The sequence below is a fragment of the Dermacentor silvarum genome, chromosome 6, assembly GCF_013339745.2.
Source record: "Dermacentor silvarum isolate Dsil-2018 chromosome 6, BIME_Dsil_1.4, whole genome shotgun sequence".
Classification (NCBI taxonomy): Eukaryota; Metazoa; Arthropoda; class Arachnida; order Ixodida; family Ixodidae; genus Dermacentor; species Dermacentor silvarum.
The window spans coordinates 22397169-22415281 of NC_051159.1; the positions used below are offsets into that span (position 1 = coordinate 22397169).

An 18113-nucleotide genomic window follows, 5' to 3' on the forward strand; every position below is an offset into this window, starting at 1 on the left:
ATTTATTTACTCTCAGGCATAGTAACATTATGGACAGGACTGGGTAAGAGTGTTTAATTACATTAAGGCAGTGAAAAGGGCAGTCTTAAAATTGTCATCCATGATGGTCGCGATATTGCCGAGAAAGTGGTTCCAGTCTGTTGTTGTGGTTGGTAAAAAAGAATTAAAATTATATATTAGCACGATAATTAGGCACACCAACTTTGAACCGGTGGTCATTGTGTGAAGAAATAAGAGTGTTCTGTGAAAAGAGAGCTATGTAGAACAGGGTTTAAGTAGTATATTTTATATACTACTTTTATACTACTTAATATACTACTTTCATATATACTACCAAGCAGATTTATCTCCAATGAAAAATCTGGCAAATTAAGAGATGATTTTATTAATGTGACTCTTGGGTACTCATTTGGTGCTTTCTCTTTTGTCTGCTGCTGGCGCACCAGAACTCATCAAGTGTCTCTTCCTAATATTTAAAACCGCACAGCCTGATCTTTTCCCACAAGAATGTGGCCGTTTTTGAACCACGCTAATTAATCACATTCTTCTTTCTGGGGTTTTACGTGCCAAAACCATTTCTGATTATGAGGCACGCCATAGTGGAGGGCTCCAGATTAATTTTGACCACCTGGGATTCTTTAACGTGCACTACAACGCAAGCACACAGGCGTTCTTGCATTTCGCATCCTTCGAAATGTGGCCGCCATGGCCAGGATTCGATCCTGCGACCTCATGCTCAGCAGCGCACTAATTAATCACACTTAAGAGACTCAAGAGCATGCAATTTATTTAGGGCTGACGCCCTTTCCAAGCAATTCATATAATTATAAATCACAAGTGGCAATTGCTTATGTCACAAATCGAAACAGTGTGAGAAGACAACGTGCTACGACATTAAAGTTATGCACCCAAATTCCACCAAGTCATGCGGGCATATTTAAGTTGTAAAAATCTGAAACAATGCAACATTTCCTTTCCACAAAGCAAACTATTAACAATATGATTTGATAATGGCTGCGATGAAGCATAGCAGAAAACTTGATCCAAATATCAATACATGCTAACTTTCTTAGAAATAAAAGTAGGTACAGGTTGCCATGAGGCTTGTAGATTGACACTGCAGCTCAAACTGAAGGACAAGAAGCTTACATAAGCTAAATCCTATCAGCATACAACACGGTCGGATAATATTATTAAAACAATGTAGTAACGAGGTAATATACACTAAATAGGCCGTACATTAGCATTAAGCAACATTCACAAAAAACAGAGCCGACGAAAATTCATCAGGAGCAACGTTACTGAAGAATGAAAAAAACCGTGGTTGCTAAGACTTAAGTACAACGTCTTATTAACAATTTTTGTGACTAAGATTATGCAGCCCCGGTGACAATTTTGATGCTGTCTCAGCCCCACAGGTCTTCAGTTCGCCCAAACTTGAACACCAAGGCCCTGCAAGAGAAACAGGATTATTGATAAATGGCAAGGCAAGGATGTTTGCCCTTGGTGCAACTCTGCCCAACTGAACTGTGCTTCACTGCTGTGCATGAATAGATCAGAGAATGACACTGCAATTTGTATTCCGCCTAGACCTATTCACGAGAGAAAGACATATTCCAGAGAGTATTCTCTAAAACGAGAGCCTCTGCCACATGACTTCCATGCATTCCTTCTATTCGGAAACAGCACTCCTGGAAAACCTTTAGCAAGTTGTAGCAATGCGATGCAATTTTGCAAGACACACAATGTGGACACTTCATTGCATCTATTATTGCCACTTTCACAAGCTTGTAGTGCAGCCACTTCTGTGAATGTTGGTTCCAGTTTTACATTCGTATTTTCCTTCATATCCTTCAGTTCTTTTCCATGGTTGAAGATGGGCGTGTTGGTATAGCATACAAGAGCTTGGATTGCACAACATTTCGACGGGAATCACAGAAGCACAACTGCATTTGTCGCCGGACACCTTGGGATACATTGTAGAGATTGCGAATGTCGGCCAATCTTTAAGAAATGCAAGATTGTGAGCAAAGATGGCAGCCAAATGACGTGAGAGATTATTGAAGCCGCTGAGATTGCGCATATGAGAAGTGTGTGCGTGTAAGCATGCCATCCGTTTCACTTGGTGCAAAAGAAATAGATTTCCTCACTCCCTAATCTGGAATTTTCTATTCGCGTTGCTTTTTTTTCGATGACGAGTGCAGCCAAAATGATCATGTGACAAAGCTGGCTTGGTGGATGGCGCTTTTTTTGCAAGATGTTTTCTTCTTTGTCACTCTCCCCCTCTGACAAGGAAATAAATCCATGGTTGCAAGTAGCGCTCTGTTGTGTGTGTTTCGCCTCTGTGTGTACTTGGAAATGTTGTGCAATCCAACCTCTTGAGTAGTTTTTCGAATGAAATTTTGTTACTAGTCTCCAACACTTATAAGGATCCCTTGTTTTCTAGCTATGCTGCCTCAGTTCTGAATCAGCAGAGTTCTAAAACTCTAGGTAATTGATAATTATTCTTCCAGTGAAGTTCTCATAACTTGCAATGTCCCTCAGAGTAGTGCTTTAGGGCCATTCAACTAGGGAAAAGCGTGAAAGACGAAGACGCAGAAGAGGCACACACAACCACCACATGTAGCGCTACATGGTGCATGCCTCTTCTGCACCCTTGTCTTTCGTGCTGTTCCTTAGTTCAAGATTTTCCACCAACTAGCCAGCACGATCACTTTATTAGACATTATTAGTTAACATACATAACATTGTTGACATTGTTACTCAGCCCGCAAATATAAAATTGTTTGCTTATGACTCTTTATTTTGTGATGAAATTACCTGTCAGCAAGGCCCAATCACAATAAATTATACCCAACAACACATTTTATCTTGGTGCATTCACTGGAAAATGGAAGTTAGCATAAGCAACACAGTATTCATGAAAAAAAAATAATAATAATTTATTGTTTGCCTTGGATCTCTAGTACTTACCGAAGTTAGCAACTACAAGTACCTTGGCGTTACAATAACCAAGAATCTAAGCTGGAACCCACACACTTCGTGCTTAGGTGACACGGCTTTCCAAAAACTTAGCCTTCCCCGACACAAATTAAAACATGCCCCCTCTGAAACTTTACTTCTCTCGTCCGTCTCTAAACTAGAATATGCAGCTACTATATATTTCCATTGATGCCTTAGAAATGATTGAGTGCAAAGCCGTAAGGTTTATATTTTCAAAATATCGCACAAGTGACTCTCCAGAACACCTAATGATTTTAAAAATATATTCAAACAGTGCATTTAAGAAGAAAAATTCAGACTTAAATTTCTTTTTTGAATAAACAATAACACATTGTTTCTTTCCCACCAGCCTTACACAAAACCACTTACGACGCGCGCCCAACAAGGCATTGCCACACTGCCTCTTTCACACCTTACAATGCTAGAACTAACCTTTTCAAATATTATTTCTTTCCACGCACAATAACAGAGTGAACAGTCTACCTACAAGAAAAACTAATGAGCATTGATTCAACTGAACGCATTTCTAATTAAATATGGTTTGCTTTCAAGGCTAATTAGCTGTCTTCTGGATTAGCATATATTTTATGTGATAATATTGGTATAATTTATGACTTATGACCTTTCTACTATGACATTATTACTTGTTCTACTTTCCTACATCACATGTTGTGTTCATTCAAATATTTCGTCTATTGTTTGTATAATTCTGCATTGTATTTGTGTTTTTTCCAAAAGGCTTCTTGGTTTTAGTATTGTACTTGGGTTATTCATTTTTTTAACATTCAATATTCCATTTTGTTCAATCGCTCTTTGTGCAGTCCTTAACTTGTTCTCGAACTTCTTTGTTAACCTCCAAGTTTCTGCCCCATATGTTGGCACCAGTAGAATGCAATGATTGTACACTTTTCAGCGACAGTGGTAAGCTCCCAGTCAGGATTTGGCAATGCCTGCCATATGCGATGGAACGAAAAATCTTAGGACTAACGTTAAGAGACAGGAAGAGAGCGGTGTGGATCAGAGAACAAAAGGGGATAGCCGATATTCTAGTTGACATTAAGCGCAAGAAATGGAGCTGGGCAGGCCATGTAATGCGTAGGATGGATAACCGGTGGACCATTAGGGTTACAGAATAGATAACCAAGAGAAGGGAAGCGCAATCGAGGTCGGCAGAAAACCAGATGGGATGATGAAGTTAGGAAATTTGCAGGCGCAAGTTGGAATACACTAGCGCAAGACAGGGGTAATTGGAGATCGCAGGGAGAGGCCATCGTCTTGCAGTGGACATAAAATATAGGCTGATGATGATGATTCCATTTTGTATGTAGCTTAGTCCTCCTGCGTTGGCCTCCGCAAGGCCTGCAGTATTTAAAAAATAAGTAAAATAAATATCTGGAAGCCATTCTGCATACCTTGCACTACGACTCTAACGCAGTTTTATTATAGCCTTCTGCTTGTTCCCGTTTTTTTTTTTTTGGACATATTTGTCTTCCAAGAGGAATGCTGCTGTACACCCAAAGCCCATCCCGGCTTGTTTTCCTCTCCATTGCTAGCACTGGTTATCAGCAATAAATACCCACCACACAGTTGGCAGAATTAACCGTGGCTTTGGTTTGCTGTTGCAACGAAGGCTGAGTAAGAGAAATTTACTCGATCACGTGGTAATCATGCGAGCAAATTTATGTCGAAATTTAGCTTGCTAAATTAGTGATTTTGTGCAGACACGGACACCAAGAGAAGAGAACCAGACAACACAAACGCCGACTATCAACTGAAGGGCGCACTGTGGCAGAATTGAAAGTAGACACAAAGCTTGTCTGCGCATGAATGGAAAGGTGGATGGATGCTAGGAGCGTCCCTTTTAGAATGGGCCGATGGGTTGCGCCACCAACCTAATGTCCTACCTGTCATCAAACAAACAAACAAAAAGAAAACATGAATTTTCATCATCAAACTTTCTGAACCCCTATTGGGAACGTTGTTTGTCGTTTCCCTACTTTTCTGCCACCAATCTTCCAATCGTCTCTACTGTGGGCATGCTTACTTTCCCCCCTGCTCTCGCTGAACCCAAGGAGGCCTAAATCGACCGCTGGGCTCAGGTATGGCAGCGCCCCCTGTCAATCGGGCACACGTGCGAGCCTACGTGACCGATAACTGTTTAGGCATTTCATTTCATTTCTAGATCTTTCTTTGCACTGTCAAGATTGTAAATGCACGGATGAATCGGCTGTTTTATACAGGCACAAGAACGAAGAAACACGTCTAATGGTCAAGGCACGGTATATCAATGGCCTTCGATTAACTTGCGTAAAGAAGAAATTCCTAAAGGTCGGCCATGTTGTGACACCTCCTGTAAAGCGTAACTAGCAAGGCACCCAAGGGTAAGCGAGTCCCGCAGCGCTTGTTCATTTACATGGAACTTAAAGTTGCGTAAAGCGGCGCCGACTCCACCCTCAATGTCTGCACGGACGAGGACAGTGACTGTTGCTAAAAAAGAAAATGGTGTGTTGGGTTTGGTGGCAGATAAGCACCTAAGGCTACCATGCGCCGAACACAAGGTGTAGTTTCTTTAGAAGGGTTGTCTGGGTGAGGGCTCCGAGGATTCCAACAAATTTAATGAATTGTTATTTCCCACCATGTACATCACAGATGGAGGACAACGGGAAAAAAAGCTGCCAGTAGGTGGCTTGACGAGTCCGCAGCCCAACGTAATGAGCGGCGTTTGGGCATCGTAACGGTCAATAATCAAATGCAAACACTTGATCAGTGCAGAACAAAAGTAAAACACAATGGGTCGGAAAAAAAATACCACGACAAGTAAATCAGATTTCTTCTTCTGCAAACATAGATCTAAGTTTAGCAGTGCAACAAATAAATCAATCAAAATTAGCAGATTGATAATGGTTTAACAGTGCTGGCAAAAAATAACATAGGCGTTCCACGCCAGAGGTCAAGCGGGGTGCAACAATGTTCCAATATTCCCCATGTCTGGTAGCATAATAGTGCTCATTTTTTTTCTTAAGTGTGCCAGTTTACCTAGGTTACCTATGTTATATCTCACCTTATATTTAAATCTAGTACTCAAATGATAGTGGCATAATTTATGAGCCGTGATAACACGCGCTCTTATGGAAAAAAAACCTGCAGCGCTGTACACATGGCGCAGGTATCGTTTCTGCATAACGTAGATATTTTGTAGATTCGAGAATGTAGTTTGGGAGTAGTTAACGTGTGAATAGAAAAGAGAAATCAGTATCTTAAGTTTTGCAGAACGAATGTATCTGAGATTACCAATTAGTATTCCAGTTATTGGAGCAAGATTTGTTACTAGTAAGTTCACATGGGATTCCCAGGACATGTGTGCAGTCACACCGAGGCATTTGAAATGGTCAACAATATCAACAGGACAAGAGTTCAAAATAATATTGGCATGAGGAAGGACTGGCTTATTTTTGGCACGAAAGATAACTGCTTTTGTTTTATTTTTGTTAATATTCATAGAGTCATATGAGAACCAATGTTGTAGCTGAACTACAGTATCATTGCAATTAGAGATAAGCTGATCGATGTTACCACCAGAAAAAAATATGGTAGTGCCATCTGCATATTAAAATAAATTTGGTATTCTGATTAATACCAGTCGAATCTCGTTAATTCGAACACGCTTAATTCGAACTGCCGGTTTATTCGAACTTACGCTGTGGTCCCGTCAAAGTTATGTGTATTTCAATGGGCGAAAACGCTCGGTAATTCGAACGCGAAAGCATTTGCGACGGTTAATTCGAACATACCGCGGACCGACAATGCTCTCAGCAGCGCGCCGAATAACGCGGCGGCGCCTCCGACCGGCATTGCTCCGACACCGCCATTCGCAACTCAAATGAACTGCAGGGGGCGCTGCGAAAACTGGCCGCGTCTGGCTACACTGTGCAACATGGCGGCTATACGGAGGTCCCCCCGTCGCCACAACCGCTGTGTTGGATGTACAGTACACTGTAGTTTGATGATTTTCGTGCAGTGTGATGCCGGTTTGCGCTGTTTTGTGGAAGGAAAGCGAGTAGCTTACGCCGGCCAAATCATTTTAGCCGATCTGAGAGAGGCACAGTGGGTAATGAGGCTGAAGTGGTCGCACGGTGTGTGCAAACATCTGGCGTGACAGCGGACCCACACGAGATTCTGATTCTTGAACCCATTGGTCGTGGAACCGAAGTGCTCGTGCACTGTTGGATGGCCGGAAAAGTACACGCAGGTTTCTGCTGCTTTGAGTCACTGTTAAGGCGTGGATAGATAGTCCGGTGTTTCGAGCGTGCGAGACAGCGGCCAGCGAAGTTGAATACGCCACGCTGGCCTCGCCAGGATTGCCGAAATATTACAACCTGCTCAGTTTGGTACGTTTAACATGGCCCGCAGCAGCGCACCGACTTGCTCGATCAGCTGTTGCCGCTGTAAATGCGGATAAATGCACAGCCGGCGCGCACTTTCTCATTGTTGTTGTCACATTTTCGTTCGGCGAAGGCACAAACTCTGCACGCTCTTTTCAGTCCAGAGAGCAAGCGAACCTAAAATCAAGCTTTGCACTTTATCGCCAGCATGCACTACGAATCTGTGGCGAACCATTTTTTCTCTTGTAGAGAACAAAACGATAAATAAGAAACTGAAAGATCTGCTTACTACAATAAAAACACATTTGCACACCATGTACATGTATGGCTTGTGCTGCAAGGCCTGACCATGATTGATTACTCCCCGCTGTCTACGAACACGTCGCTTATGGCTGCTGTGTACTAATGAAATAAAACAAATGCATCTGTGTAAATTAATGTTAACTAAGCTACTGCATTAGGAATCTAATTTTTCATGTTATTCTATAAATTACGTAGCCTGCACTTTAAGTGGCCAAAACTGTGTTCGCCTCTGAACTACCAATTTCCTTCAGACACTGATAAGTGATACAATTGCTTTGATAATTACGCATTTTAAAATGAGCGCCGACTAATTTGCACTAGTTACACGGGTAGCGTGTCCAGGTCGTAAGGAAGGCGTACCGTTATGTCATCCCATAGTTATTTTACGCGCTGGCGCGTACATGTGTTTACATAGAACGATTTACCGACGTTACCCGGGAGTATCTGAAACTCCGATGTAACGATTTTCGCTGATGTACCATACTCCGTAGTTCCACGTTGTGCGCCAGCATGTATCCGATATAACAGCTTTAATGAAGGAAAGCTTGAGTACCGCGGCGAAATTTGCATCATAAACTGCATTACCACGCCGGCTATCACATGAAACTGCATGTTGCAGCAATACGCTGAATGTTATCACGATGGCAGTAACAACCTCAACGCAAACTTCCTGAAGTTCGCTATAGCGCTTTACTGCAAACATAGTACAAGCAACAGTATCGCGTTCTCTTCACACAAACAACAAACCGAAACTCGGCTGAAAAAAAAAGAAAAAAACTTTCTCGAGCAAGACGTTGCGAACATAACAATTGCCGTTGTCGCAGCTTATCATAAGATTCGCAATCCATGTGGCTCTTCGACGCCGCAAAACTGCAAAGCGCAGCATAATTCCACGGCCGTGTGGAGTTTCGTTGATGGTTGACGCGCACCCGATCGCAGTGCGAAGGCTACGGACGGAGCGTCTGCTCCGACGCTCCGACCTCCGTACGAGGTTTCCGGCGCTCGCCGCTAGGTGTCGCATGAATTGCTGGAGTCGCGAATAGAACAAAAGCTTCGGAGAGACCCCTTCATGCAGCGGCGGCGGAGGCCCAGTCCGACCAACGAACTGCCCACGCCGACAAACGCTCGCTTCCCGATAACAGCAGAAAACGAAACTTAGGGAGCGGCCTAAGGGTACGGCCATGCTAGCGGCAAAAACGCGCGGCAACGCGTCATGCCACGGGCGGCAAAAGCGGCAGGAATCGGGGGTTTTGCGGCGTGCCACGCGAAAGGGGTTCGAGACCCATTTCTGCGGCAAATGCCGCGTGCCGCGAGATGAAGAACCAATCAAGAGCAACGAGGGTTACGTCACGGAGCCATCACAACCGGACCGCCGCCGGTCCGCGCCGGGTTTTCAATCGACGATCGTCGTCTCTCGCATGAAACAACGAGCGCTCGAGGTGTTGCTCGCGCGTTCGGAGAGCGCTTATCGCGCTGCCACGCGGCGAGACGCGCGCGCCACGGTGGCCTCGGGGCAAGGCGTTGACGCGCGGCAACTTGCCGCTCGCGGCGGCATGACGCGCGCGTTTTTTGCCGCTAGCGTGGCCGTACCCTAAGCTGGCGCCGGGCCGGCTGGACCGGCGGCGTCGGCACCCACGCCTGCAAACGCTCGCTTCCCGGTAACGGCAGAAAACGAAACTTCAAGGAGGCTAATCTGCGCCGAACCTGCTGTACCGGCGGTGCCAGCGGGCGCGCACGGAGACAGTCGAAGGTGAGGGAGCTGCGAGGGAGTTGATAAAGAGGGCGAGGGGAGCCACCGAAGCGGCGGAGTTGCCGAGGCCAACCCAAGGGCGCGATCTTGTACGCGTTCCAAAATGGAACGGAGGCGTTCCGTTCCATCGAGCCGCACACGATTGGTCAATTTCAACCGCGACGTTCAAATTGACCAATCGTGTGCGGCTCGATGGAACGGAACGCCTCCGTTCCATTTTGGAACGCGTACAAAATCGCGCCCCAAATCGGCTTTCCTGCCGCCATCCTCCCTCACCTTCGACAGTCTCCGCGCGCGCGCGTGCCCGTCGCCATGTCGGCGCCGTCCGCTCCCTGAAGTTTCGTTTTCTGCCGTTATCAGGAACCGAGCGTTGGCCGGCGTGGGCGCAACTTGCTATGCGCTTGCGCGCCGCGAAATTTCACGACTCGCACCGTTAGTTCATTTTGCTATGGTGCTCGAATAGTTCAAAAATACGTCCTTCCGTTAATTCGAACTTCTTTTAATTCAAAAAAATTTTCGGGCCCCTTCGAGTTCGAATTATCGAGATTCGACTGTTAACAATGTCGTTTATAGCAAGGGCCCCAATATGCTGCCTTGTGGGACACCACAAAGAAGTCGAAGAACTTGTAATCGTGAGTTATTGATTTGGACAACTTGCCGCCGATGGGATAAATATGACCGCAATAAATGTAACCCACAACGATGTACTATACCATAAATATACAACTTAACCAGCAAAACTTCATGATTCATCGTCAAAAGCCTTGGAAAATTCGACAAATAAGCCCATCACTATTTTCTTGCTTTCAAATTGTGTTAAAATATATTCCTTTTGGTGAAGCAAAGCTAATTCTGTTAAAATGTTCTTCCGGAACTGAAATTGGTGACGTGTTAACACACTGGCGCTTTCAACGAAGTTAAGGACCCTACAGTGAATTATTTTCCCCGAGAACCTTTGAAAAAATTGGCAAGTTAGATACCGGTCGGTAATTACGCAAGTCATTTCGATTCCACTTTTTAAAGAGCACTAGTGCTTTGGCAATTTGCATTTGTATTGAAAATTTTGATGTAGCCAGACCGATATTAAATATATTCGCAAGAACTGGTGCAAGCCTTCTTCAAGACCTCAGCCTTCTTCTCAGACATGTACGAAGCACACAGTCTGTATTTAGGAGTTTTTCAAGGACCCCAGCTTCCCTTAAAAAGCTAAAAACATGTGTGGTATCAACAAGTGCATTTTAACCTAAAATAAATGCTGGATGAAAAGTAATGCGTCCGTTGTAAAATGGGGTAAAATCTTTTTCCCTCATCGTTTCAAGTTCTGTGTACGATCGAGAATTAGATGTGGTTTACTGTCAGTTCATCTTGGCATTTTTCACAATCAGGCTTGTTTTCTTTTGTCAGAATGAAGTTCTATGTGAGGTGCATGTGCCCAATGCGCAGACGACATTATATACAGTAAAACCTTGCTGATACGTTCCCGCTTAATACAATTTCCCAGCTCCTACGTTCGCAATCGCAAAAAATAAACATAACTCCATAGAGGAATGTGTTAATACATTCCGGTTAATACGTTACCGGAAAATACGATTATTCGGCAGCAACGTTCAGCATTGCGGCAAACTGCGGTCGTATGATTTTTTCTGCAGCGAAAAATTATCATTCAGGTGTGCAAAGGCCGCTTGCTTGTGAAGTGTCAGAGAGCCGCCGCGCGGGTGCAGTGCTCAATCCTCCGCGACTTCTCTGTATTGCTCGTTCGCCCGAAGTGGCGAAGCGCGGCAGCAGCGGCGAGCGAATTGACCTTTGCGCTACCACGCTTCAACGCGAACTACTAAGCGGCGAAAACAGGCGGTGCGGGGCGCACCGGAGGTGGTGGCGGACGAGGCGCCTGAAGACGGCAGCGAGAACGAAGGCTTGCGCCCACCTTCGCCGAAGCCCTTGCTGGCCTGGAAGCCTTAGAAAGCTTCTTTTGCACGAAAGACAACGAAAATGCGGACAAGGCTCTGCAATGTGCGCAAAAGGACGTGCGTCACACCCTGTCCAAGGGTGTGACGCACCAGCAGAAAATACAGTCGAATCTCGATAAATCCAACTCTAAGGGGCCCGAAAATATGTTCGAATTAAAAGGACGTATTTTTGACGTATTTGTGCGCCATAGCGCTACGTACGAACGGTGCGAGTCGTGAAATATCGCGGCGCGCAAGCACATAACGAGCGAGGGCTATACAAGAAAAGTACCGCCATCTACTCTTTCCTCCACCGCCTCCTCTCCTAAAGCGCTTGCTTTTTTTCTTTACTTTTTGCTTGCGAAAGTCAAGTCGACGGTGGCGCACCTAGAAAGTCCACGTTGAAGCTTTCAGGCAGGGCGCGCGCCGTCGCCGGCGACTGCGGCTGCGCAGAGGACTTTCAACACGGCTCTGAGGCGGAAAAAAAGAAAATATAAAGAAGTGAAAAGCGCGCGCTATCATCGTCCAATCGGAGATACAGGAGAGAGAGAGAAGCGGCGTTTATCAAAGGATGGCGGTACTTTTCTTATATAGGGACTTTACACGGAACTGCCCGATAGCGCCTCTTCCTCTTCACAACCACAATCTATCTCTCGCGCGCATCCCGATAACGGCAGTGAACGAAACTTCACGGAGCGGGGAGACCGCGTCGAACGTGAGGGAGGAGGGCGGCAGGGAAGCGCATTTGGCCTCGGCAACCCCGTCGCTTCGATGGCTCCCCTCGCCCTCCCTCTCAACTCCCTCACCTTCGACTCTCAGTGCGCGTCCGCCGCCAGCTTAACCCGCTCCTCTAAGTTTCGTTTTCTGCCGTTGAAGCGAGCGGCGTGGGCAGTTTCGTTGGCCGGACTCCGCGTTGCTTCCCTCTGCGCCGCAGCCGCTGCGTTGGCCGAGAGACGTCGGCGCGACGCTGGTGTTCCGGCGCGACACTGAAATGGCGACCATTTGAGAGAGGAAATTTTCGCCGCGGTATTTTTTTTCTTTCATTTTTATTTCTCCGCGCGGCGTTGAGGGGTCTCTCCTAAGCTTTTGCTTTAAGGCGGTGTCGGAACATTGCCAGTCGGAGGCGCCTCCGCGTGATTTGGCGTGCTGCTGAGAGCATTGTCGGTGCGCGGTTATGTTCGATTTAACCGTCGCAAATGCTTTCGCGTTCGAATTACCGAGCGTTCTCGCCCATTAGAATACACATAACTTTGACGGGACCACAGCGTCAGTTCGAATTAACGAGATTCGACTGTAACATCATTTGCAAGAAATAAATGTTTTCTGCCTTTGCACCTCAATATCATGCTTGTCAGCTTTACAGGATTCGGATCGTATGTTTTCGCGGGTGGTACGTTTATTTTTCGCGTATTTTCTGAAAAGCTATGAACGAGGTTCTACTGTATCTTGAAAAAACCGTTCCTGATGTGTGCATGACTCGGATGGGTTTTGTCATGTGTAGCTTGTCATTTATTTCCTTATTCCATGTAGACTGCCATTTGTCCCTCAGTGTATACTAACTTCATGCAATCTTTAAGTATTCTCTATTTCATTGGTGCGAGCTTGTGGAGCACATATGTGCTCTCTCATTTCCATCAATTCCTCCTACATGACTCGGAACTCAGCGTAGCTTTATGGTATGTCCTTGTGTTGTAACCCTCGTTATATTACTTACGCCAGTAACGGCATGACTGCAGTGCAGTGCTCTGATTACACTCAGCGTACCTGGTGCTGTTCTTGCTTATTATTTCCTGCAGCAGCTACTAACACAACTCAGCAGTAAATATTGACGCACACTGAGGAAGTCCTGCCATTTCCCCTTGCACTCCTGATGTAAGCTGCAGCTTTGGAATCATCTGTGAAAAATTCCCGTGTGATGGCAACTCCATTTTTCTTTAAGTGTGAGATATTCTTGTATGATGTGTTCTCGTGGGGTTTGTCTTTTGTTGAATTGTGCAAGAGCGAGATCACACACTGGTGGAAAACTGTACCATGGGGGCCGTGCAGCGTGGTTTTGTCAGGTAATGTGCCCAATATATGCAATTCGTGACGTATCTCCCAGAAGCAATGACCTTGTTGCTTGGGATCTATTGGTGAACAGCATTCCAGAAGGACAAGTTGTGATGATTGGATAACAAAGGTGTTTTGTTTGCGCCCTGAACATATGCGCATGTGATTGCTATTCATCTTTCGTCTAGTGAGGACTCATTTGCTTCTACACACAGACCAACTGCAGGGGGCGTTATGTATGCTCTGCACGTAAGGCGCAGACCTAGATTATGAACTGGATCTAGTCGTTTTAAATATGAAGGTAGAGTGTACTAGAATGGGCAGGGTTCGTACACAATATTTGGCTGGAAATTCAAGGACATTTCAAGGATTTCAAGGATGCAAAAAGGCAGAATTCAAGGAGTGTTAGCGTAATTTTATTTCCTCACATGACTTGGAAAGGAGCATTATTTTCGCATTAATTTTTCTTTCAAGAGCTGTTATCTCCGCTTCTTTTTCTTTGGCTGTTCGACGGAAACTTCGTCGCCTTTCTGGTGGCTCTTCAAGGCAGATTCCCCCATCGTTGCAATGTCGACCGTCTTCTGACATAATGCGCACATTGCTCGATAAGGATCGCTTGGTTCCGGTCTCACCCAGTGACGATAGTCCGTATGTTGCAGCCACGCAGGCTGAAACTTGCACTTCCCGCCTGGCATCTTGTCAAAGTAAACACACAACGCAAACTTCACTGAAATGGCGCGCACGAGGCCGACAAACGGCCCGACTATAGTACCTAAAAGAGACATACTAGTGTGCCGAGAGCGGGTGTCGCGGTAGCACCGAGTGTGATGCCTGCCGCCGCCGGCCGCTTGGTGCGCTGCACTTCGAGACTGTGCCGGACCATGCTGAGACATGGGCGGACTTCAGGCAAGACACGACGCGAGTCTCCCATTTGCCCGGCGATCTGCCTCTTATGTTCTTGTCCCAATCCGCAATACGTTCGGGGTCTGCGGACGCGCTGGGTAATGAGATGAGCCGTTTCTTTCCGCGTCTCTGGGAAATCGCGGTTTCGCGACCTGTTCAAAGTTTCTTTAGACAGACGAGTGCACACATAGATGCAAAAAACCCACTCACAATAAGAAAAGACTGCAACGAAAGCGGCAGCAAGGCGAGAAATGAACTAAGCATTGCAATCGACGCGTAGCAATCAACGCATCGCAAACGAACGCGAGTCAAACACCGCAGGATTTAGCATGGTGCCGACAGGCATCGCCGTCTGGTGGGCCGCGGCGGCAGGCATCACAGCCCACGCCACAGTCCCGCGTTGGAGACTCTCGGTGGACGGCACACTAGAGTATATTCTAGGCACTATACGCAAGCCGAGCGAGCGATATGTCTCGCATTGGATTGGATTTCCAATCCATATTTGTTGCCAGACGACGTAGGGGCTGCGAGATTTAAAACCGAAACTTCCTGATGTTGCCCTTTAGTCAACACAGCTTGTTTTCATGGGCATTCGTAAGCGAAAGGGCCTTAAATATAAGCATCACTTGCGGAGTTACATCGTTAATTTCCTCTAGCGGAACAAATCCCACGGGATTTTCAAGGATTACAAGGAGCCCACGGGTATTCAAGTAGCTTCAAGGGCCCTTGAACTTATACTGTCAATATCAAGGATATTCAAGGATTTCAAGGGGCTGTGCTAACCCTGAATGGGGGAGTGGGTCCAGCGGACGCCTTTGCAAGTGCCGAGGGTGAAGCAAAAAACGTGGAAATTGTGGCGGCGCTGCCATCGCCTTAATCTGAATCTCCGGCCAATAAACGTTGGCTCCAGCTAATTTGGCAGCGCTTATTGGCTGAGGCAAGCTCACGGGCTGAGCAGCTGTCGTCTGCTCGACACACCATCGTAGTTGCGTTGTGTTCTTTCCGCCGCTATTTTTCCATTTTATTTACAATAGATCGGTGGGGAATAATATCAGTGCTGCCGCCACCGAGTATCCACCTGTCAAAGCTCCATGCAGCTGCGGTAAGGTCTCCGATGCGACAAGCGTCCGGCCGGCGTGCAGGGCCGCTCATTCGGGAGAAAGCAACAGTGGCACCCCCAACTTTTCAATAAAAAAAGCCTCAGCGGAGAGCCTGCATTGGACCCACTCCCCCAATTTAGTACATTCTAATGAAGGTCTTCCTGTAATCTAGACAAGAACGTACCAGAGAACGGTAGATGTGTAGAAAACATGCTCTATCAGACCCACAGCATTTCTTTGAGAGTACTTTAAGGATGTTCAGAGCTTGGGAAGCTTTTGACTTTCAAACTGTTTATATGTGGTAGGAATGCGAGTTTTTTTTATCAAATGAAATGCCTAAAGATTTGTGTTCTTGTTTTACTGAGAGTATTGTTTCATTTAGGTGCAGAGAAGGATCAACCTGTAGAAAAGAACAGCAACTGTTTTTCGTGGGGAAAACTTAAATCCATTTCTGTATGCCCAGGTAGCGAGTTTGTTCAGTGCGAGTTGTACCTGTTTCTCACATCTTGTCAAGCTGGACAACTCGCATGCAATTTGAAGGTCATCAACATAGACAGAATACATAATAGACTTGGCGATTATAGAATTCATTTTCACTATGAAGAGAGTAGTACTGTGGCACTCCATTCTCCTGAACGAAGTTCCTCAGAACACAGGTGTACACCTTAAGTGAACAATTGGAGGGGAAGTCCTTCAGGCATTTCAGCATCCTGCATTCGATGCCTAGGTCTGCAACGCCGCAGAGAATCCCAAACCTCGAAGTGGTAATGTAAGCTGTCTCCATAGACAGTGTTGTTTGTGTATAAAAGCTTCTCAGACTGTTCTCATGGCGAACGAGATGGTCAACTATTGAACATGCTTTTTTTTTTAAACCATTGAGAACGCTTTTTTTAAAACCACATTGGCAGACATAGAGCAGTTCACAAGATTTGAGTATAATCATTAACCTAGTATTTGGAATGCTTTTGAAGGATTTGGCACGACAACTTGTGAAGGCAATGGGTCTATAACTACCTGGGGAGGTTGGTGGCTTTCCGGGTTTCAGAAATGGTACAATTATAGCATTTTTCCATGCTTCCGGTAGGTTTCTGGACATCCATATTTTGTTAAACGAACCTTAAAAGTGCCTCTATAGACACTTCTGAGAGGTGGGCTAGCATTTGATAATGAATTGCGTCGGGTCCTGGTGCAGTCTGTTTACCAGCGGCCAGTAAATTTTGTAGTTGATGCATTGTAATTGTTGCAACAATGGGGACGAATTACAGCAAATGATTGAGGATGTTAACCGAGAAAGTGCAAGAGTGGGGTTGAAGATTAACATGTAGAAGACAAAGGTAATGTTCAATAGCCTGGCAAGGGGACAAGAATTCAGGATCGCCAGTCAGCCTCTAGAGTCTGTAAAGGAGTACGTTTATCTAGGTCAATTACCGTATATACTCATGTAAGGGCCCACCCCTACTTTGAAAGGAGAAATTTCAAAAAAAGAAGTTCGAAAAGTCCCGCCAGAACGGTGTAGTTAGTTCAATCGAAACTAGATGGCGCTGCCAGTTTTCCGCTTCCGCCGGTCAAGCCGTTGAGCTGGTTGAGCCAATGCCTCCTAGGTTGAGCCAATGCCTCCTTGGTTGAGTGTCGGTGTACGGCGCCATGATTGCTTTGTGTGGTGCATCATTTGCATCATGTCGCCGGCAAACTGGTGTCACTCCATCAGTAGTAGTGAGCCCTGTTTGAGCCAGCGCAGGTGACGGAAGATGGGCCGGCATTTGAGATCGTTCACTGCTTCATTTAAACTGCAAGTGACTGAATATGCCGAGGAGCACGGCAAGTGAGAAGCTGGACGCAAGTACGACGTAGACGAGAAGCGCGTGCGTTACTGGATAAAGCAGAAAGATGCCCTCGCCGCTACCAACAGGAGCCGAAAGGCGTTTCGCGGCAAGAAGTGCAAATACCCGGAACTTGAAGACGAACTCGTCAAATATGTCATCGACACTCGCAATGACGGCTACGCTGTATCAACTGACATGGTACGCGTGAAAGCCCTGAACATCGCTTGCCACATGGAAATACCCAAGGCACAATTCAAGGCAAGTCGGGGGTGGGCTACGCAGTTTATGAACCGGAACCAGGGGCGCGATCTTGTACGCGTTCCAAAATGGAACGGAGGCGTTCCGTTCCATCGAGCCGCACACGATTGGTCAGTTTGAACGTCGCGGTTGAAATTGACCAATCGTGTGCGGCTCGATGGAACGGAACGCCTCCGTTCCATTTTGGAACGCGTACAAGATCGCGCCCCAGCTCTCTATCCGCCGCAGAACTGAACTGGGCCACTTGACTGACCGCGTCAAGGACCGACTTGCTACGACTCGCACGGACTTGGCCGTTATTCCTGGAAGGCTAACGAGTGTGCTGCAGTCGCTTGACGTCTGCATTAACCGTCCTTTCAAAACAGAATTTCGCCGATGCTACTCGGAATGGATCGCTGGAAGCCATCATGAGAAGACCCCTACGGGATGGCTGAAGCGGGCATCACTCCAACAAGTGTGTGCGTGGATTTTGAGTGCGTGGTGTACCGTGTCATTGGAAACAGTTGTGAAAAGCTTCAAGGTGACTGGAATTTCGAACAGCATGGACGGTACTGAGGATGATCGTCTCTGGGGGGATGCAGACGCCGAGGCAAGCT

The 18113-nt window shown here is 46.2% G+C and overlaps 1 protein-coding gene across 3 annotated transcripts in view; it reads right to left on the reverse strand.

Annotated features, from left to right (window-relative positions):
• Nucleotides 1–761: 761 nt before the first annotated feature.
• Nucleotides 762–18113, reverse strand: part of LOC119455329 (transmembrane protein 50A) — a 144485-nt gene continuing 127133 nt past the window's right edge. For all 3 annotated transcript variants that reach the window (XM_037716722.2, XM_037716721.2, XM_037716720.2), the window contains one exon: nucleotides 762–1452. In XM_037716722.2, the coding sequence (XP_037572650.1) occupies nucleotides 1352–1452 (101 nt within the window). In that variant the 3' untranslated portion in view covers nucleotides 762–1351. The remainder of the gene's footprint in view (nucleotides 1453–18113) is intronic.